The sequence below is a fragment of the Photinus pyralis genome, unplaced genomic scaffold, assembly GCF_008802855.1.
Source record: "Photinus pyralis isolate 1611_PpyrPB1 unplaced genomic scaffold, Ppyr1.3 Ppyr1.4_LG7, whole genome shotgun sequence".
NCBI classification, from domain to species: domain Eukaryota; kingdom Metazoa; phylum Arthropoda; class Insecta; order Coleoptera; family Lampyridae; genus Photinus; species Photinus pyralis.
In genome coordinates, this window is record NW_022170738.1 from 25,630,827 (window position 1) to 25,653,123 (window position 22,297).

Here is a 22,297-nt window from a genome sequence, read left to right on the forward strand (position 1 = left end):
TTCCAGAAAAACTGCGAGCAGGGTGTTAAAGGAGGAACATCCCTTCTATCACCCCTACAGGGGGTTTTCTTCCAACCTCTCTGTAACTTCTTTAATGCGATGTCAAAATTAGGTGTTATATTTAGAAGTACGTGCAAGGTCAAATTTAAAAATTAATTTCTCAAATTCTGGGGCACTTCTAGAAAAACTGTAACATGGGTTTTAAAGGGGAACATCCCTTCTATCACCCCTATAGGGGGTTTTCTTCCAACCTCTCTGTAACTTCTTTAATGCGATGTCAAAGTTAGGTGTTCTGTTTAGAAGTAAGTGTAAGGTCAAATTTAAAAATTAATTTCTCGAATTCTGGGGCACTTCTAGAAAAACTGTAACATGGGTTTTAAAGAGGAACAACCCTTCTATCATCCCTGCGAGGACTTCTCTTTCAATCTGTGTTTTGTATGTAGGTGAGTTACATTTCTCGGTGTGTGGGTCACTTTTGAAATAAACGCTTCCAGATAACAAAAGAGGACAATCGTTTTATTATCAGGATACAAACTTTTTTGACAATCTTTGTGTAACTTTGTTAGCGAATGACACGTCTTCGTTTACATACTACGGTGCACCCATCAAACAGAACGAGATACGTGTCTAACAATGTCTCAAGTGCTCGTGTTTCTACATAGGTACATGTATTAGCGTCTTGTAAATATGCAAATCCCTCATTCAATGGAGATTACATATTTAACTTATCGTGTTAGATATATCACGATTGAACACGACACAATTTCCATTACGAAGGAGCATCAACTTGTCGATATGTGTTCCTTACAAGAGAGTCGTAGAACACGAGCTTCCTTCCATTAACGGTTTCTCTTTGGACCCTTTATCCATTATTAGTTCCCACGAACCTGTAACTGTTCATTCAATTTGCATTACGAGGTAAGAATAAGTGAAATTTGAGATGACCTATTTGTATAGCGACAGTGCACTCCTCCAGTTTATTGTTAAGGGTACCCGGCGCCTCTTGCACATCTTTCGAGTTCCTTCGGCCTTTTTCTTGCTTTATATGCTTAAAAAAAAACCAATGTAACTTCAGCATGCAAAAGTTAGAACCGTTTAGGGACCGCTGGTGTATTACGACTTTCAGTTTTTTTTTTTAGAACTTACGGGGGTTGGTACCGCACTTAATCCAATGCCCTTGAAAAAAAAAATCCAATGTAACTTCAGTCAAGTATCAAAATATACCCATCTGAAATTAAAATAAATGTTAACATTGATGGATTACCTATTTCAAAAAGTTCTACGGGCCAACTCTGGCCAATTCTTGGTAGTTTAGTTGTAGACTTTTATACCGAGCCTTTTTTAATTGGGGTATTCTATGGATTACATAAACCTAGTAATGTCAATGAATTCTTGGCCCCGTTTGTAAATGAAGCAATATCTGTAATGCAAAATAATCTTTGTGTTGATGGACAGCAAATAAAGCTGAAAATTAACAGTCTTGTGTGTGATGCACCTGCCAAAGCATTTATTTGTGGAGTGAAACATCATACAGGGTACTTTGGTTGCTCTAAGTGTACTGAGGAAGGAGATTATATAGAAAGAAGAGTGGTGTTTCCCGAATTAAACAAACCATTACGTACTGATGACTCCTTTAAAAATAGAACCCAAGAGGAGTATCATAGGGAGTCAACACTTGTAGAGCGTCTAGGAATTGGTATGGTATCACAAGTACCATTAGACTATATGCACTTAGTGTGTTTAGGTGTCACAAAGCGTCTTATTAAACTATGGTTTAAAGGTAATATTCAAATTAAACTTAAACCGGATAAAATAAAAATAATCGAATCACGAATTTCTTCTATTAAGGAATTTATTCCTTGTGAATTTGCTCGCAAACCGAGAAACATTTCTGAAATTGATTTTTGGAAAGCCACTGAATTCCGATTATTCATTTTATATACAGGAATTGTTGTTTTAAAAGACGCCCTTCCAGAACGATACTACAAACACATGTTGTGTTTAACCACTTCTATTAGAATCCTATGTAGCGTCCATCACAAGCATATGTTAAACTATTCAGAGAAGTTATTACAACATTTTGTAAAAAAGTTTGGCGAAATTTATGGTGAAGAATGGTTATCATACAATGTTCATAGTTTAATACATTTACCAAATGATGTTCGCAATTTGGGAACCTTAGATTCCTTTTCAAGTTTTAAATTCGAGTCGTATCTTTACAAATTGAAACAAAAAATTAAACATTCAGGGAAGCCGTTACATCAGATTGCAAATAGATTGCATGAAATGAATGATTTTAAGCATGAAGGTCCCCTAAAACTAGATTACCCATGTGTATATAAAGGGAAAGATTATATTACCTTAAAGTTTGAGAATTTTTCTTGCTCTAAAACAAAAGCTAATAGTTGCATATGTTTACAGAACGGAAAAATTGCAATTATTCAAAATATTACTTCAATTAGTAACAAAATAACGATAGAACTTATCAGTTTCAATACAATGCATTCCTTTTTCGATGAACCATGCAATTCTGAGCACTTACAAATTTTTCTTGTAGACAAAAACAGTTTCACTCATCCCTTTAATGTAAACCCAGAAGATGTTAAATACAAATGCTTGCAGTTACCTTATCCAGAACCAGAAAGTAAAGATTATATGGTAGTTATTCCCCTACTGCATTGCAATTAAGTTACAGGTTGTCACAAGTTACTTGTCATATACCTAGATATCATTAGTTTTCCTGTACGTAGCATAGCGTAAAGAAATATACAGGGTGTTACATGACTGTATGTAAAAAAAAATTGGGTGGTAGAGGGGATCAAAACAAGAATTTTTTTTTTAAATAAACTGGGTCCAACGTGTTTCGTTTGGGAGCCACCCTAAAAAAAGTCGTGAAATTTGCAATTCTTCTTTAATTTTTTCTCAGCAACCATAAGAGGTACAAAGATGGGTGGCACGTCCTTGAATAGGTTTTCGGGTATGCTCTTTCCGATTTTGCCACATTTTTTTCAAAATTCCACTAAATGGCGCACCCCTAAACGGGGGTGTGAAAAAGAATTCTGATCTCGACGAATGGCGTCTGGGGGTTTTTGAACTACATGCGGAATTAGATGGTTTACTAGTAGGCGAGGGTCACTTTCTGACACGAAGGGCCAATTTTCAAATGAGTATAACTTTTCTCTGAAATGTGATTTTAAAAAACCGTTCGACAGTTTTGTTCTTTAACTCATCAAGTATGTACACAACAAATTCTTTCCATTTTCGTTGTCCGACCAAGAATTGCAATGGATTTTTTTTTTCGAATTTTTAAAAACTAATTTCAGATTCGTGATTTTCATGTTCAAAAACCTCCAGATACCAAATTTCGTCGTTCCACCCATCTTTGTAACTCTGCCTGAGAAAAAAATTAAAGAAGAAATGTAAATTTCACCACTTTTTTGAGGGTAGCTCCTAAACGAAACACGTTGGACCCTCGGTTTATTTGGAAAAAGTGCTTGTTTTGATCCCCTCTTCCACCCAATTTTTTTTACATACGGTCATGTAACACCCTGTATATTAATTTACCCTATTTTACTATTATGCACTAATATCGCCATCTTCATACTATGTTATAACACCTTACAATTCGCAAGTGAATGCTTGAATGAATTAGTAGGATGTTAATTAGTTCTCTCTTTATACGTGCACTTTTGTTAAAATGTTTCAGGTCAGCCCTATGGCATATTGTGTGGTGTCATTTGAGGATGGAACGTTCTCTGAACTTCCAAGCAACTGGCTTGTAGGAAATAAGGAGCAATGCTGGTGGCCCCGAGGACCGCTTATAAAAAATATAAATTCCCTTATGGAAAAATGTGTAGAACCTAACGGAAAAAATTGGGAGCAACATCCAGTGAAAGTTGAGTTCTACTGCTGTAAGTTCTGTACATCTTTAGATATTACTTATAAAACATATTTATATTCTATGTTGCTCAGCGTCATTACATACTGCTAGGCTGAAAGCATTGGATCCTGAATATACGTCCTCAGAAGAAAAAGGCAGGGGACGTAGAAAAATAAAACGAAAAAACCTATCTGATTCAGATAGTGAAAAGGGTATGATGTTTTATTGATATTTAGTCAATAATTTAATTTACAAATCATGGTTGACATCAGACAAAATCTCTTATTGCAATTATAAAAATGAATTTTATTGCTTCAATTTTACAATGTAATACAATTTCAGAATGTGAAACACCACCCCCTCAATTCACTTGCTCAACATTTCAGTCACAATCAGATTTTCAATGTTCGAATGTGGAACTAACTATGGCTGATGTTCCACTAATCATATTGCCTTCTGGAGATAACTCGTCAGGTAATTTAAAAATTTTGATTAAGTACCTTATTACAAGAAACTGGTTTTATAGGTGTAGATGAAGCTGCAGCACAGGTTTCACCAGTAACGTCTCGGACAGCTACGCCAATATTATCCCAAGTAGTGACCCCAATAAATCTAAGTACTTAACTTTTTACTAATATTGAAAATATTATAATAAATAGAAATCTAAGAAGATATCTGCCACACTACTGCTACCTATATTTTGCAGGCACAGCCACTTTATCCACACCTGTTGTTACACCAAGTTCATCTAGAACTATCACACCAAGTTTTAGTAAGTTTATAAAAATTATATTTTTATTTCAGTTTCTATAGAATTGAGTAAAAGACCTTGTGGAAATCTGAAGCAATCTCTAATAAAACAATTACTTGAGACTATTCCATATTCACAATCTCATTTTATTGCAGGCGATCCAGTGCAGACCTGCAATCGTGTACTGGAATTATCCACACAAATTTTGTTTTATGTCAAAAGCCTAGACAAGAGGCTACAAAAATTAGAACATGGTGCAGATGATCAACAAGGTAGTGCCAGTCAATTGAATGAATTATTTAATAATAAGCTACCCATTACCAACGAAGAAATGCTCCATCAATTTGAAGAATGCCTGAAAAACGAACCAAATACAGTAGCATCTTATGTATATATGTAGTATGTATTGTGATTCACTTTGTTACAATTTTCGTTCAATTGTAGGTAACTTTTATAAAAAAATTGGGCGGTTCCACTTATCAAGAATTTGTGAATCGCTCATTAAAAAATACAATATCTTACGCATTTGGGACAAGATGTAGTTGGTTGGGGTTGAGAAATAACCTTAGAATATGCGACTACAAATTCATCAAGCTTATAAAAGGTAATTTTTAATATAATAATTAATAAGGATATAGTAAATAATGCATCTTTGTTGAGTCTTATAATTACATAAAATTGATAGATATAATTTCAATTCACCTGAAATCCAGCGTATTGCAGTAGTGTGTTTGGGTTTATTATTTCTATGTTCAATATAACATACCAATTTTGTATGTTATTTAAAAAATTTATTTTGAAAGTGATTATGCATAGTTACTAGAGCACATAGTTCCTTTCCTTAGTGAATAATTAACAATGAGATTTATATTTCATATTCCTTTAACTTAAAAATTTGCTCAATTAAAAATTTTCAAAACTGTGAAGTCTTCAGAGTTGGATAAAATTATAATTTACTTGTTCTGTTTCCTAGTGTGTATTTGGTGATTTATTTGACCAATTGCATTTTCTTGTTGCAGATGTTGCATATGACACATATCGCTGTAGCGATACCTTAATTGAAAAAGCTGGCAGCGAATGGTTCAGACTATGTAGTTTACGCCTTAAGCGACAACAGAAAAAAGATACACCATAGGCAGTTGTATACGATTTATCAATGTATTTGAATTCATTTATGTATTTATTTGCGAAGTAAATTTTTGTTTAGATTTCTATACAGTTACAAAATGTTTATTTTTTATGTTCTGCAAGTTATCTCTTAGTTTTGTAGAACTATTGTATTTATGTTTTGCTTCATTATCAGAAATTCTTCAAGACTGAAATTTGAAAAAGTTTCTGCATATATGTCCTAGAAATCTGGTTCTACAAATCAAAGTGGAAACCTGTAATATATATCCATATCCATCCTACTAATATGAAATTTAAATGAATAGTACATGTATATAACATGTAAAGTTTTAGAAGGTAACAAGTATGTAATATGCCGATTACATGGTGAGCACATAAATGTAACATACTATAGCAACAGTTACATTACTTTGTTATTGATGAATAGTACATGTATATAACATGTGGAGTTTTAGAAAGTAACAAGTATGTAATATGCGGAGTACATGATGAGCACATCAATGTAACATACTAGTAACGGTTACATTACATTGTTATAGTAATTCTCCATAACAAAGAAAGAACAATGTTGCTGACATTGAGAGGTAATTGTTGGTTACATGCAATCCACTTCTTATATAATTGTTCCTGATACGTAAATATAATTTATATCGCACTTATGTAAACATAATGTAACTGTGTTTGCTGGGAAGTGCTTTGCGAGTGGGAAGTGCCGTAAAGAAAGCGATATGTTGAAGAGAGGTGTACAATGAACTATAGAGAATGAACCGTGCGACGCGATATACAGGTTCTTATTGCTGGGAAGTTTGCCCAGTGAAAGACATTGTAGTGTACTTAACCCCCAGGTTCTACGCTAACTTCACCCTACTAACACACAACTAAAGAAATAAAGTCAACCCGGCAATGTTTAAAAATGGCACCCGAATGACTATTCCCTCCAAATCTAAACAAGATACCGCTTAAATGTGAAAAGTGGTACGTGATAAAACATCTAAGACAGGGTTCCCTTACGTTAGTTGTAATTTTGTAAACAACGCTTGGACCTGAAGCACAGTAGGGAAGGAACGTAAGATAAAACACTGAAATTGTGAAAAGTTTGTTTAATAATGATCCCAATTATTAAGATTGTGAAAGCTCGGAAATTTAAGTCAAAATAAATTACATTGCAAAAATAAACTTTGAAAATGGTAGTTCACCGAATAAAAATAGAAATAGGGTGGGAAAAAAGAACTTGCCAATAAAAAAACCAGCCGTTAAATTAATATTAAATTGTGTTGTAAAATTAATTGTTTGTAATGATGTGAATGACCAAGAGGTAACATATATAAAAAAACAAGTTTTAGGAATTATGGGTCAAGTAAGAAAGTACCAAGATTCTAAGAAAGGGTGAAATACATAGGATGTGACTCATGTTTTGTGCAAAAAGTCCTTTTGTTAAAAGCAAGATGGAAAATTACATGACCTTGTAGGCAAATTTAACTAAAAACAAAATATGTGGAAATTATGAATAGTAACTCATTTATCGCACATAGATTCTAAACTGAAGAGGTTTGATTAGCGTAATCCCGCTCCGGCAAGATAGGTAACCTGCCCCTGGTTTCGAGCCTACAGTTGAATGTCGAAGACAATCATGGAATTTGGTGTCGTAGCTCAATTTTGACTACAGTTTTTTTTACCACACCCGTGACTGCTTCATTCATGGAGAAAAATGTTAGTAACAAACAACAAGTCAGTACATACCTCAAACGAATCGGTAATTTCCACATAATAAAATGATGAAAACTTACTTATATGAATTTTACTTCAGGGACAAGACCAAGTAATCAACATCAATAAACATAAAGGCATCACATATGTGATTCTCCATTACGGTTAAACCAAGTAAATTTCAAAAACAAAGATTCAAACACAAAAAATATAAAATGTGGCATACAAAACACAAATACGATATAAACTTACGACCTTCTGCAGAGGCACCTCTAAAAAGTATTATGCGGGTGACTCTGTAATTGGACGCAAGCCTGTTGAGGGCCCAGAACAAGAGGGGGATAATAAATAAAGAAATGCAAAGATTACTACTTGCATAAAATAACACAAAATAACAACAAACATTTATGGAGCGACGACGCGACCACGACCGCCATTCAAGACAAGTTGCCCAACGTAACCGCCGTTCCGTTAGTGCTTTCTAGATGACGCAGGCAGCTTTTTCCCACCTAGAAATTGCATTGTTGCCAACGATTTTTAAGCAGGGAGAATACGCAGAAAACAGGAAGCGTACCAACATAGTCTTGATTTAACAAAATATAGCGAGGTATTTCGACTCTAGCATTACGCTTATCAGCCGTATGGGCACGACGTTTGAGAGGGTAAAATAACCGTGAAGTTGGGAGACCATGTGCAACTATACAATAAGTCGCACAACAGAAAAATTGATAACGTGTTGCTTACATATGATACGAGTGTGCACCTTACGTGGATGCATTGATTATATACACTATCGTGGATGGCACGAATTGAACTCCTACTTTGTGTATACTGGTGGCGGTTGTTTTTATGTGTTGAGACGTAAGACACGGTCGAGGAGGGAATTGAATGAAACGAAGAGGTTTTGTTATATAGCTGTAGGTTTTGTGGGTAAGAAGAACAGACAAGAACAAACAATAAAATATATTAAGAGGTAATATACCTATAATACCTCTACGAACACAACAAGGCACCGGGGAAAAAACCTTTGGAAAAAAAGCAGGCATAACACACACCACACACACAAATACAGGAAATAAATCGCATCTACTACAACAAAATGCAAGATAAAAATACATAAATCAAACACCCCAAACTGTGGAAATAAAAATAAAATAAAAACGAAACACAATAAGAGACATCGTAAATACACATGAAAAACAAGGCAAAAAATTAGTACAAAAACAAATCTAGGATCAATTTAGAGACAACAGAACAACCGGTAAAATGATAAATGGCATGAACATAAAAAAACAACATCAAAACGGCCTGGCTCTGCTCCAGCATCGGCTACCATATTAATTTAACACGAACAGTACTTGTGGAAATGCCGGCCGGTATTCATGTTAAAGTCTACGATAATTATCTCCCATTTAGACCTCAAAAAACTAAACCAAAGAAAAGTTAATTTGAGGGCCCCCCTTCTCGTATTGCCAAGACTCAAGAGCTGCAGTCTGCACGAGATGAGGAAGCACACCTTCAATAACTGGTTAAGCCATCAAATGCTATATGATTATCCTATTAAGACAAGCGCCGGTAGACTGTAGGGCGAAGAGTTAATAAAAAAGAAAACGTGAGAAAGGGAATACTGATCTGCGAGTTGTTTTTATGGAGTAATTAATTCAAATACTTTACGTTTTTATTTATTTATTTTAAAAAAACCAAAGAGCGTTATCCCAGAGATATAGAAAATTTTGAATTTAGTTTTAACTACACTTTTCGTGTATTGACCATAAGTGACGTCCTCTTCGAGTAGGTTTCGGATACATACCTAATACCCTAATAGTTGTAGGTAGCCGCTGTGGATTATAATGGCCCGTATGAATAAAAGTAAGCAAATGCTTATATTTGCAAAATTCAAAGTAAATACTCGTAAGTGCTCCTTCCCACTGGGCGACTTAGCAGCGCTTCTAAGCAGAAGGACAGGACGCAGTGCAGCGCTGCTGAACTATGCTAAACAGACCAGTATGAAGGGGCAGTTACCAGTATTTACTTTGAATCTTGCAAGTATAAGCATTTGCTTACTTTTATTCATACGGGCCATTGAGTCACACCATAATCACTGATGACTCTGTTTAGTGTGTTTCAACTGCACTTACAATATGATTTATTCCATTTGAGGTACCAACAAGTAGTAAGCGCGGTCTAGAATTGCAACTTTGTGGTTTGCATAAAAAAGTAGGAAATATCTTTACCTACCTTTAAATTTCGTAGCAGAGGTACTAAAGGTATTACTATTTAAATGACACGTTAAATAGTGAATATTGTAACAGATGCACATAATCAAAAACTATTTCCTTTGTAGAGAAATAAAATAAGGATGATTATGTAAAGAATGTACAAAAATACAATAAATTAATTATTTATTAAGTTGCAAACGCATGATTACAGGAACTATTATTATTTTTAACAAAACGCAAAAGTCTTAAAACTGTAGATGGCGTGATACCTGGTATCCTACTGGCCGCGCCGATCTACAATAAAAATGGTGGATTATTGGCAAACAAAACGTGCAGTAATTACCGTTTGTGGTTGTACCGCTAATAGCTTCTCTTTTTCTTCATAGCTCAAATTTAAACCATCAGATGTATAATCAAGATCATAAGGTAAAACTAAAGCTTCATCCCTCCTCATTTCTTCAATGTCTTCTGCCTGTTCGGCTATTGCAGATTCGTATAATGCTTCCACTTTCAATCTTTGTGCGATTAACTTGTCATCCGCGAAAATTTTTAATTCTGGGCATACTTTCTCCAACATTTCTAAAGTTACATAATCTTTTGTGGAATACGCCAACATTTCGAAAGCACTTTAAATTCATCCGTTATAGGACAAGTTATCCAAATGTGAAAATACCTTTTTTGTTGATTATTTGGCGAAGATGCGATGTGAAGTAGATTCCTCCAAGATAACGACGTTTTCTTTATATCTTTTAGCACACTAACACCTTCGTTTAATTTCTCTTCAATGTACCGCATTCTGTTAAACCGTTCGTTACTGACGCAGCCCGCATTAAAACCTTTCCTAGTTAATCTCTGATCTGCATTATCCGGACGTAAGGTGAGTCGAAATTCTGCCCTACTCGTAAACATACGATATGGTTCCGTCGCGCCTTGGGTAGTTAAATCGTCAATCAACACACCGATGTAGCCTTCAGTGCGACTTACAGTCAATGGAACTTTACCTAAGGCCTACAGAAGCTAATAAAAAAAAGAGAAAGTGGTGCGGCGGTACCTGAGCCGCAGCGTTGATGCCACCTATTATACCCTGAGCTGCCGCTTCTTCGTACCCGGTTGTTCCATTTATTTGACCTGCGAGAAACAATCCTTTCACGCATTTTAATTGTAACGTGTTCTGTAATTCGCGAGGATCTACATATTCATACTCCACACCATACCCTAAAATAACAATAAAAAAAATGCATTATTGCAGTACCAGCTCAGCATTTTAAGAATAATAATAATAATAAAATAGTTATTTGTACAACTAGTTTAGAAAGTGATACTTTTTTTCATGAATTGAATACCAAGAACCGCAATGATTAATGAGGGGTTAGGATTAATGACAGTCCCTAAGTGTGATCTCCAAATCGTTCACGGCCAATTTCAACAAATTACAGAAAATTTAAATTTAACAATCACTAATTACTCATATCTCTACTACTACTACTACTACGTACTAAAGTCACCTTAAGAGAACATAAAGTGAAACAAATGATTGTGCATTCTAATAGCAACGGTCATTCTTATTGAAAATGCGATGCGGAGCACAAAATAAAATAAAGTCCAAAACTGAAAACGATGAGTGAACCTAAGCTTGTTTTTTTTGACGTCTAAATTAAGTTCAGAATTTTCAGGAGTTTTATAATGGCACGACGATAAAGGGAAACTAACCACCCCTAAAACATCCCTTTATCGTCATGTATAATAAATGACTATTAATTGATTAATTGTACACTATTTAAATATCCATTATATGGATTAACCACTGTTTTTAACAAAATCGTTAACTTTAACTTTATAAATTTCCTAGATTTCGACACACCTTTTTGTTGTTGATAAGTGCCAAAAATATTCTTACACAAGTAGGTAATCCCTATATTTCCAGTTATTGTTAACAAATATTTTATTTATATTACAGCAACATAATAACAAATAATAATGTCTACTGTAGCGAATTTCTAGAATGCTATAAAACCGTCATCAAGTGAATAAAAACGTTTACTCTATGATAAAGATTAGCCACTGGCGATAAGGGATGAAAGCGGAAATGACTGCTATAAAATATGATATGCTAATTTTCTAGAAGCTTTTTGTATGCTATATACGCAAATTGAATTGTTGATGTTGAAGTGATAAATGGTGAAATCCGCGCTCGTGGTTAAATTTAAGTGTTATCTATGTGATTGCGAAGTAAGAGATACATATTAATTGTTAATGTTATAAATTAATCTATTTATGGACCGTTAATAGTGTTAGTTGTTGTAAATAATTAAATTTATATAAATAATCATTTAAATAAATCTTATATTAAACATATACGTTATAGGTTATACTGTTATGAGTGTTATGCTACTATTAGCTACAGTTTAAAAGTATCTCTAGGATTTACAGTATAATTACCTATCGTACCTGTTAATTGCTCAATTATTTATTTTATTTCAATGTCAATTGAATAAAAATCATTTGATTACAGTCTATATAGCGAATTTCCTACCGTAATAATTGCCGTTAAAATATACAGGATGCTGCAACTAAAAAATACCAATTTTGGGTCGAATCTCAGAACAGTGGTCCAAAATTTTTTTTTAATACACCACTGGATTCTGCGTACAAATATCTAAAATAGGCAGGTTTTACCTTTTTTAGGGGAATTTTTAGAAAGAAAAACATTCATCACTGATGTGTTGGTTTTGTAACTAGTTCTATCTTACATGGGTAGTAAGATCAAAGAGTATTATGGTTACTCTTTGGTAAGATGATAATATTCCAAAAAGGCAAACTTTTCGTTTTCATCCTGTATTTCAGAAACAAACGTAGCTAGATTGATTCTACTTGAGGTGTTAAAAGTTACAAAAACGTGGCAGGGTCGCAAAAAAGGGCAAGTCTCTATCTTTATAACCAACAGAGATACACTGCAGTCTCAGCCAAAACAGGACACAGTACACATTTTCACTAATGTGGTAGGCACTTACCTCTGCTCAGCTTATCTATTGCAAGCATATTAAAATAGAAACAAACCTGGTCTTACAACGTCAGCTTTTTCTAAACCGGGAATGGTACGAATTAGCTTCACCTGCAATTCCTCAGGTAAAGTACAAGATAAACCATTAGGATAAATTATATCACTGTTCATCCCTTCAGGCTCTAACCATACTTGATGCTTTCGTCCTCCAAAACGTAAAACTTTCGATTCTATACTAGGGCAGTACCTAGGTCCACGAACTTCCTCTCGTACATGTCGATTCACGTGAATGTTATCTTTAACGATACTCTCAATAGCGGCAGTCGTGTGAGTTATGTAACACAGCTTTTGGTCTTCTGCCTTTATCCACACCTTTTCGTTCATAAACGAAAACGGCACAGGAGGATCATCGCCTAATTGCCTATCACAGACTGAAAAGTCTATAGAATTGGCATGAAGCCTTGGAGGAGTTCCCGTTTTTAATCTTCCCATTTTCAAACCCAACCCGGCTAAAGTATTGGCCAGACCTGGGAAAAATTTGTAAATTGACATAACTCAAAAGGAAACTTACCAATTGACGATACGTCGCCTATTCGACCTGCAGGCCTTTTTTCTGGACCAATGTTAATACACGCTTTAAGAAATGTGCCTGTTGTAAGCAGAACACATTGAGATTTAATTTTCTTTCCGTCACCTAAATTCGAAGTTGCTATGAAGCTTTAGTAACATTAAAAAACATACTTAAAACAATCCCTCCACAATCAAAAACATTTCTGCGATTAATCGTGCATGGATTTTTTGTAATTAGATCTTCGACTGACCCTACTAGTATCTCTAAATTTGGCGTATTTCCAAACAGTTCATTTTGTAGATGGTACTTATACAGTTCTCTATCAATTTGGGCCCTTGGTCCCCACACCGCAGGCCCTTTGCTTTTATTAAGGACTTTATACTGGACACCTGACAAGTCACAAATTCGACCACACACGCCGTCTAATGCATCGATTTCCTTCATTAAGTGACCCTTTCCCACGCCACCAAAAGAAGGATTACACGACATCTCACCTGCAATTACATTAGTCAAATCGTATTGTATGCGAAAGTGTCTCAACCGATGGTTTCCTTTTTGTGTGTTACTAGCAAGGTACGTGCACCCATACGTGCGGCAGCTGCTGACGCCTCTGTGCCTGCATGACCACCACCGACAACTATCACATCATATACACTTTCAGTTGAACATTTTCGAATGATCTGTTTTAAAATGTGCACATTGTGATGCTTAAACATGGTATCTCTACAAGAGAAATCGCCTTACAAAAATGGGGAAGATTAATTAAAGTATTAGAGGTTAGAGAAATGAACCGATTAAGACCTAGAGGAATAAAACAAAGAGTGGAATTTAAAATTGCACACACAAGGTACAAGAACGTGCCAGTAAACATTAGTGCAATTGAACTACGTATACAAGAACGACAAAAATCGGGTGCTATTAGAACTACTCTAGATACAAGGTTGCCCACTTAAAAATGTTGATACAATTTAAATAGAGAATGAAGCCTGCCTAGCACTTTTAAGTTGGACGGTTAAAAAGGCACGTGTTCATCGTAGGTGAAGCAATTACTGCTTTCATAAAAAAGAGGAATTTACTAGTTGGGTGGTGGTCAAGAACAACGCATTGAATAAGCTTCTGCATAAAAACATTTTTTTTGGAAGTCGCCTGCATAAAATTCAATGCGTTGTTCTTGACCACCACCGTTGAGTGAAAAATAGTACTCAACGCCACCACCCAACTAGTAAATTCCTCTTTTTTATGAAAGCAGTAATTGGCTTCATCTACGATGAACACGTGCCTTCTTAACCATTCGTCGACTATTAACATGTTTTTGTGTTACTTGTGAAGGGTAATATTTTAACGAAGTTTGCGTTTCTGTCATTCACTTGTGAATTGTCATTGCAAAAGTTATAACACAATGAACGAAACCACATTCATTATTAAACACATTAGCGAGTTTGCGGATGTACATTTTACGTTACAAAACTTGTCGTTATATCTTATAACGTAAAAAAGCTTAAGAATTATACCGTATAAAGACATTATTATACCTTATGTTTATAAATAACGTAAACCAATCAAATTCCAGCAACAATAAATTTATCCGCAAGAGCGTTTCACTAAATTTCCCTTACGTTATATCATAATGTTGAAGTTTATGTTTGTTAGTTTCGTTTGTCTGACTGTTTGTTTTACGTGTTATATACATTTTTTACCATGACAAGTGTAAGTGTACCATAATAATAATAATAATAATAATAATAATAATATAATAATAAAAAATGGCCGTCTAACGTAACGGAAATACGTGTCCGCAAACTCGCTATTAGCATTGAATAAAAACACTTTAAGAAGCCTAACGCTTATGGAAGAAAACGCGACAAATCCCCTTGGCATTGGTTGTGACCGCCGAATTCTTTTTGCGGTAAATAGGAGGAAAGCAAATTCTCATTCTTCTCAGTTCAAGAATCGACTCTATTGACAGTGTTCCCATTATATTCTCAGTTCAATCTCTGTCGCGCTTTATTTCCATGGGGTTAGGCTTCTTATAGTGTTTTTATTCAATGCTATTAGCGAAACCACACTTAAAAAGTGTAGAACTTATGTCATCATCCTGTACATGCTGCAACGTCGTGCCAGTGTTTTAGTTCATTTAACGTGTAGTTTATTTAGGTGCAGCAAACTACCTACTTTTACATTTTGTGTAATTTTTCAAATTTGGTCGATAATTTTGTAATTATACTTGTGTTCTATCGCTTATTATAGTTATAAGCTTAGTTTAATTAATTTCTGCAGTAGCGTACACGAAGTACTAATTGGGCGAGTTGTAAGTGGATAGATTTTGAGGTTAAGGTATACTTATACTTTTTCTTTTGTAGATAAATGGCTAAACATCATCCCGATTTGATTTTCTGTCGCAAACAGCCCGGCGTTGCTATCGGACGTTTATGCGAAAAGTGTGACGGCAAATGTGTAATTTGCGATTCATACGTGAGACCGTGTACTTTGGTACGCATTTGTGATGAATGCAACTACGGATCTTATCAAGGGCGGTGCGTGATTTGCGGTGGCCCAGGTATTTCCGACGCATATTACTGTAAGGAGTGCACAATTCAGGAAAAAGATAGAGACGGTTGTCCCAAGATTGTTAATTTGGGTAGTTCGAAGACGGATCTGTTTTACGAACGAAAGAAATATGGATTTAAAAGAAGATAAACCATTTGTTGTGACGTTTACACATTACTTTTATGTCTTATTTCCTATAATTAGTATTTTATAATGAAAATAAAACAAACATGGGCTAAAATTTTAAGTTCTTATTGCAATACGGTATTGTTGTTTTCAGTTTCAGCTTTTTTTGTTATGGTGATTTGTAATTCCGATCAAGATGTTTTATATGCATATGGCATTATATAATTTATTAGTTATTGTATCATGATTCACATTAATGTGCATATGGGCTATGTATACTCTTAAAAAAATTTGACGTGGCTTGGCTTTGTTAGCACATATATCACCCACACACCAGCGTATGTGCGTCCTCCTAATTCCCTGGCCTTAGGTCTAAAGGTGGGTTCATAGCTCTCCGTTCATCCGTTGCGTTGATCCGTCAAACGGATAGTAAATTTTGTTAAGGTTCATAGCAATCCGTCCACATTGTACATTTGCAACGTATAACCATAACCTAAATTTTATTTTGTACTGTACCCTTCGTGATTTTCAGCATGTAAAAATGGTACGAAAGTAAGAACACGTTGCTATCTGATTATTACCGTGAAGAACGAATAGGGGAATACTGTTAACATACCAAACATAACCTCACTCTTGTTAAAAACGGACCAACGGAAACGTAAATGTTCAACTTCCACCAACTTTTCCGTCGTAAATGGACGACGTACGATTTAAAAATTTGCTGTCTTCTGATTGGCTAACGAACAAACGGAAACGTATGAACGGAGAGCTATGAACTTACCTTAACAATAATAGAAAACCTATGTGTCATGTGTACCAAATTTGGTTTCAAAAATGAGACGCATAGGTAGGCCATAGACCATCATCGAGATTCCCATAAAAACATGATGCTATTATAGACAACCAACTCTACACGAATTTGTTTTCAAGTTTTCACTGATAATCTGTGGTTGCTATAGAGAAAGTACCTAACTATAATTGTTTAGTGCTTCAAACAGTTTCCGAGATATTCCATGTTTATTTCTCGTCAATAATGGCTCGTTTGAGTTACACTGAATTTAATATTAATACACGGCGAATGTAATCGAATAGCGGCCAGGACTTGCCCTCTTTTTTCCGAAAGATACCCTGACAAGCCGCGATTCACAGAGGCTACAATTCGCAAATTATTACAAAAATTGAAGGAATAACCGGTATGTTTCAAACAAAAATACAAAAAAGAAAGCCTGTCGTAGACTCTGAAGAATAAGAAATAACTGTACTGGCTTACTTTGCTGCAAATCCAACTGCATCGCTTAAAATTTAAATGATAAGTATTCAAAGAGTCTTAATTTTTTTATCAATTTGTTACAAGAAGTAATTAAAACATGGAATATCTCGGAAACCGTTTGAAGCAGCCTTTGACATTTTGTATCAAATTAAAGGTCTCGGAAAAAGGAAAACAACAGTGAAGTAAAAAATTGGGGATGCCATTTAAAAAAATAGGGTTACCTATGGATATTTAAAAATTTAAAAGTTGAGAGCTTTGAAAAAGTGACGTAGTCTCACTTTTTTAGACGGTTACGCATACCATAAGAAAATTCGACCTTTTCCTAATAAAGCAGTGAAAACTGTTTTGCAATATCTCTCACCGTTTTTTTTAAATTACCCCTGCAAATTCAATTTTTGACATAGAAACTTGAATATCGACAAAGCCCTTGGAGCAAAGGGTCAACTATGGGGTATCGTTGTACCCCAAATGCGACGTAGAATCCGAAAATGTAGGGGGCCCCTATTTAAAATAACAAAGTTGATGGCTACTTCTGGTATTTGCGGAAGTGGCGCTATCTTGAAAATACTTTAGTTCAATTCATCATGTGCCAAAGCTCTTAAAGGACTTATCAGTTTAGTTTCATTTTCAGAGGTTCTCCATATCTTATTACTGACGCTCGTCAAGAATGACCCTATACTGTGGCGCAGGGCCGCCGTTAGCCTCCACGAGCCCCGCGAATATATTTGATGACCGGGGCCCTATAATGACAAATTTGTTTGTTCATCATTCTTATCTCCAGCTAATCTTTCCTTCTTGGATTCAAAAGGAGAATATTATTTGAATAATTTTCCTACAGGCACAGTAATTTTCATAATTTCACTCTTGGGATTTTCTATTAGTCAAATTAGTCGATATCACTTGATCAAAATTAATTTTTCTAGCAAGTTGAGATGCAAGAGCCAGCACGGAAGTCCTCGCTGAGCACCTGAGGCCGTAAAAAACAACTTATTTAGGAACTTAGTAACTTTTAACATATGAAAAAACTTTGTGCTTCAGCATTTAGGATCACTATATTCGCAGATTTCTGTTAAATAATACAAATGAAAATCAAGTTACAGGATCTTTTTTGGTCGGGCCCCCAGAATACGGTGGGGCCCCGTATTATTGTTAGTTAGGTAAATGTAAATTAATAAAACCACGTAATTAAATGTAAGTTACGCTGGTGTCAAGTGTCGGGTTATGTAAGTGGACAATTAGTCGAAGTTTATGCCAGTAGAAACCAGATCTACTACTTCAAGAAAAATGTAACAACTGCCCCAGTTAATGCAAAAACTCATAGCCAGTCAAGATGAAATGAAAGCAACAGGCTAATGGAAGCTAAAATCGAAAAAGCCACCGACATTCGATAGAAAATCACCGTGGTCCACCTACTTAAGACAGTTTGCGGCTTCTGTCGCTACAAACAAATGGATAGTAGAAGAGAAGGCAACTTTCCAGATAGTTGCTTTAGGTGGAGATGTTTTGCGTATATCGCGATTATGCGGAACGAATACGGACTTTCATTGTTAGATTTCGATCCAGTCAATGGCGTAATGCCATACCTTCGAGGGATTACCCACAACATTACCTTTAGAATAATTAGAACAATTAGAAACAATTAGAACAATTATTTTATAAAATAAAAAATCAAAAAGTGTTCACAACTGCACAATTAACTAACAATATAGTATATTAAGATACAAGTGTATAATCAAGTCTTTAAAGCACGCGCAACGAGTTTAAGGGCACGACGCAAAGCGGAGTGCCTTTAACGTTGCAAGTGCTTTAAAGACCAATAATTATACACGTGTATCTTATAGTATTTTTTATTATACCTGCAGTATAATTTAAAAATAGGAAATTCAATGAAGTCATATTGACGTTATACTCGAATACATGTCTAATTAGGTGGGCTGGGTGTTCGTAATTTCACGATTGCCATGGAAATGTCACTTGACGTTTGCTTATAAAAATCATCGTCTTTGTGAATTAAACGATTTCCGTTGAAAAAGATAATACACCGTCAATTAAATCGATTGTTGTAAAATCTAAACATCTGGTAGGTGTAAAATCCAAATCCAGTAAAGCCAATTATAAAGAATATGAAAAGTTTTTTCCATGGATGGAATAGGAAGTTACTTACGAATAAAGTCTTAAATGCATCCATAATGCTGGCATATATGAAGGAAATGTCAAAGGTATTTAAATCTTCTATATTTTGGTGCATTCATTCAAAACTTTAAAGCAATGCTGCGATTAAAAAGTGGAGCAGATTTGGAAGCATACCCTAAATTACGCGCGTTTGTGAAAGCTTCAACCAAAGGATAGGTACAAAAGCCAAAGAAATGTTCTGCATTTAAGAAAGCGACCTAAGAGGATTTTTTATTTCATCCAGATGACAGTTTCAAAAGTCATACTTGAAGTATCGTTACTTAGCAACTTTAAAGCACGTGTGTTTTAAAGGCCCTTTTTCGCACGCATTTGAATGTTTAAAACGGAGATTGTGATTCAGGTATAATAAAATTTTTTTTATTATACCTGAATCACAATCTCCGTTTTAAACACTCAAATGCGTGCGAAAAAAGGCCTTTAAAACACACGTGCTGTGATGATACTTCAATTATGACTTTTGAAACTGTCATCTGGCACTGAAATAAAAAACCTTCCTAGGTCGCTTTCTGTAAATGCAGAACATCTCTTTGGCGTGTATCTATCCTTTGGTTGAAGCTTTCACAAACGCGCGTAATTTAGGGTATGCTTCCAAATCTGTTCCACTTTATAATCACAGCATTGTTTGAAGTTTTGAATGAGTGCACCAAAAGATAGAAGATTTAAGTACCTTTGACATTTCCTTCATATATGCCAGCATTATCGATGCATTTAAGACTTTATTCGTAAGTAGGTAACTATTCCTATTCATCCATGGAAACTGTTTTCATATTCTTTATAATAGGCTTTACTGGATTTGGATTTTACACCTACCAACGTTTGTTTAGCTTTTACAACAAGCGATTTAATGGACGGTGTATTATCGATTTCAACGGAAATCGTTTTATTCACAAAGACGATGATTTTTATAAGCAAACGTCAAGTGACATTTCCATGGCAATCGTGAAATTACGAACACCCAGCTCACTTAATTAGACATGTATTCGAGTACAACGTCAATATGAATTCATTGTATTTGCTATTTTTAAATTACACTGCAGGTATAATAAAAAATACTATAAGATACACGTGTATAATTGGTCTTTAAAGCACTTGCAACGTTAAAGGCACTCCGCTTCGCGTCGTGCCATTAAACTCGTTGCGCGTGCTTTAAAGACTTGATTATACACGTGTGTATTAATATACTATTATTTATATTATTTATATTAATTATAATATCTTGCGAATAACCAATAGTAGACACAGGTTACCAGAACGCCTGCCACAGTTCTCGCTTCTTGATTTGGCAAAGAATATGCTTCTGCCCATTTACTGAAATAGTCTATGGCTACCAAGATGTATTTGTTTCCAATGCTTAGCTGTCTCTGAGAAGGGACCTGCGATATCAGTGTATTCCTTCAAATGGACTACCCACATTGTAGGTATTGCCTTCTTCTTTTCTACTGTCCCTTGCTTATGGCATAAACTGCACATTTTCTGTACCATTCCTTCACATCTGGTTTGCAATTTACCCAATAGAATCGTTCCAGCACCTTAACCAGGGTTTTCGTCATTTCGAGATGGGATCCCGATATACCATCGTGTATCTGTCGTAGTACTTCAGATTTCTTATTCTCCGGTACCACTAGCTGCACAGTTGTGGTAGTGCCATCATCATTCTCTAGAACCCTTTTAGGAAGACCACAGTAACGAGTCCCACTGAGCCCAATAATCTTTTAAAACTGAGTCATATCGAGATATTTCTTCCCAGATCTTCATGCTTCAATGATGCGGCTGTAATGACTCCGTGGCACAACTTGTTCGCTACTTCCCTTTGACTCGTCCTAGTTTTCTCTGGCTGTACTGTTGGGACAATTTATTTGTGTTGGTTTTCACCACGGCTCTCGCCCAGCCCTCGTTATTTTTGTACAATGTTGCTCGATTGGGTAATCTTTTTAATCTTTCTTCTAAATTTTCATTTTCTTCATTTGTCACACGAGCATTACTAGGAGACGTTTTCTTTGCAACACCGAACTCCAGACTCCAGAGAATGCACCAAATCTGTTTCCAATTTCTCATGTCGCGCAAATTTTAAAGTTTGCTGCGCTTCCCGTCTCGAACACCATCGATAAACGTCTGCACCGGTATTAAGCTTTCTGGAGCGGTAGAATACGCCAATCTTACCAACCGGGCTATATCAGCTTCGAGTTCTTGCAAAGTTTTGTCCGATTTTTGCTTTCGGTTCTATGCTGCTTGCTGCTCACTATGGTATTGCTCAATTCTTACTGCATTGAAGCTTTGTTCGTTCTTCATCTTCCATCATCTTCATAAATTTCCATATGTTTGGGTGGGTTTTTTTCCATGAACTAAAGCAATGTCACTGAAGATCAAAGGTAGACGCGAGTTCTGTGCGCTGCCTTGAAAGAGGAAGAGGTCACGTGTTTCATTCCTACGACACCCCTGACCCTCTTCAGTCAGAGAACGGGAATGTAAGGATGGGTAAAGTTAAGGATGGGAACGGAAGGAACGGAGTTAGGGTGCTGAGTGAGAAGAGTCCTGCTCCAGCATTCGCCTTGTAGATTTCAACATAATGCTAGCAAGCATTATACGAAGCTACGTACGTCTGAGGAAAACCATCTGACAAAACCTCAGACAGAGCAGTCGGCAGCGGGATTCGAACCCACAACCTCCCGAATAGCAGTCGGTAACGCAACTACTGAGCCACCGGCGTAGGGGAGAATTGAAGGTGACATAGAATGCAGGGTAACATGTGCTACTCATTTATTACCTATGAACTAAAACTCTGATTATTACATTCAGTGATTTTTTACTTGTGGTAACCGCATGTTTTGCAGATGTTTAGAAATCGTAATTCGCTGTCAAAGATTAATCTCAGGAACTTGGCCTCTTGGGGTATACTTATTACAT

The 22,297-nt window shown here is 35.6% G+C and overlaps 3 protein-coding genes across 4 annotated transcripts in view; 2 read left to right on the top strand and 1 right to left on the bottom strand.

Annotated features, from left to right (window-relative positions):
• The window catches only part of LOC116175456 (probable G-protein coupled receptor Mth-like 1), a gene marked incomplete in the record, with an annotated part of 67,377 nt that overhangs the window by 28,662 nt on the left and 16,418 nt on the right, over window positions 1-22,297 (top strand).
• On the top strand, window positions 3,453-5,845 carry LOC116175457. Of its 2 annotated transcripts, XM_031493587.1 has the most exons (8): window positions 3,453-3,911; window positions 3,973-4,092; window positions 4,223-4,354; window positions 4,407-4,496; window positions 4,587-4,652; window positions 4,787-5,019; window positions 5,076-5,235; window positions 5,651-5,845. In XM_031493587.1, exons 1-8 carry the CDS (start codon window positions 3,698-3,700, stop codon window positions 5,764-5,766), a joined length of 1,131 nt encoding a protein of 376 aa, XP_031349447.1. In that variant the 5' UTR covers window positions 3,453-3,697; the 3' UTR covers window positions 5,767-5,845. The 2 variants fall into 2 exon arrangements, with proteins under 2 accessions (XP_031349447.1, XP_031349448.1); XM_031493588.1 differs by lacking the exon at window positions 5,651-5,845 and having other exon boundaries at window positions 4,787-4,903; window positions 5,076-5,181.
• Window positions 9,852-14,157, bottom strand: LOC116175455 (protein MTO1 homolog, mitochondrial-like). The gene is made up of 8 exons (XM_031493584.1): window positions 13,799-14,157; window positions 13,428-13,751; window positions 13,258-13,380; window positions 12,743-13,213; window positions 10,737-10,900; window positions 10,359-10,693; window positions 10,029-10,311; window positions 9,852-9,979 (listed from the first exon to the last, which is right to left on the bottom strand). The coding sequence occupies exons 1-8, from the start codon at window positions 13,971-13,973 to the stop codon at window positions 9,872-9,874; spliced, it is 1,983 nt and encodes a 660-aa protein (XP_031349444.1). The 5' UTR covers window positions 13,974-14,157; the 3' UTR covers window positions 9,852-9,871.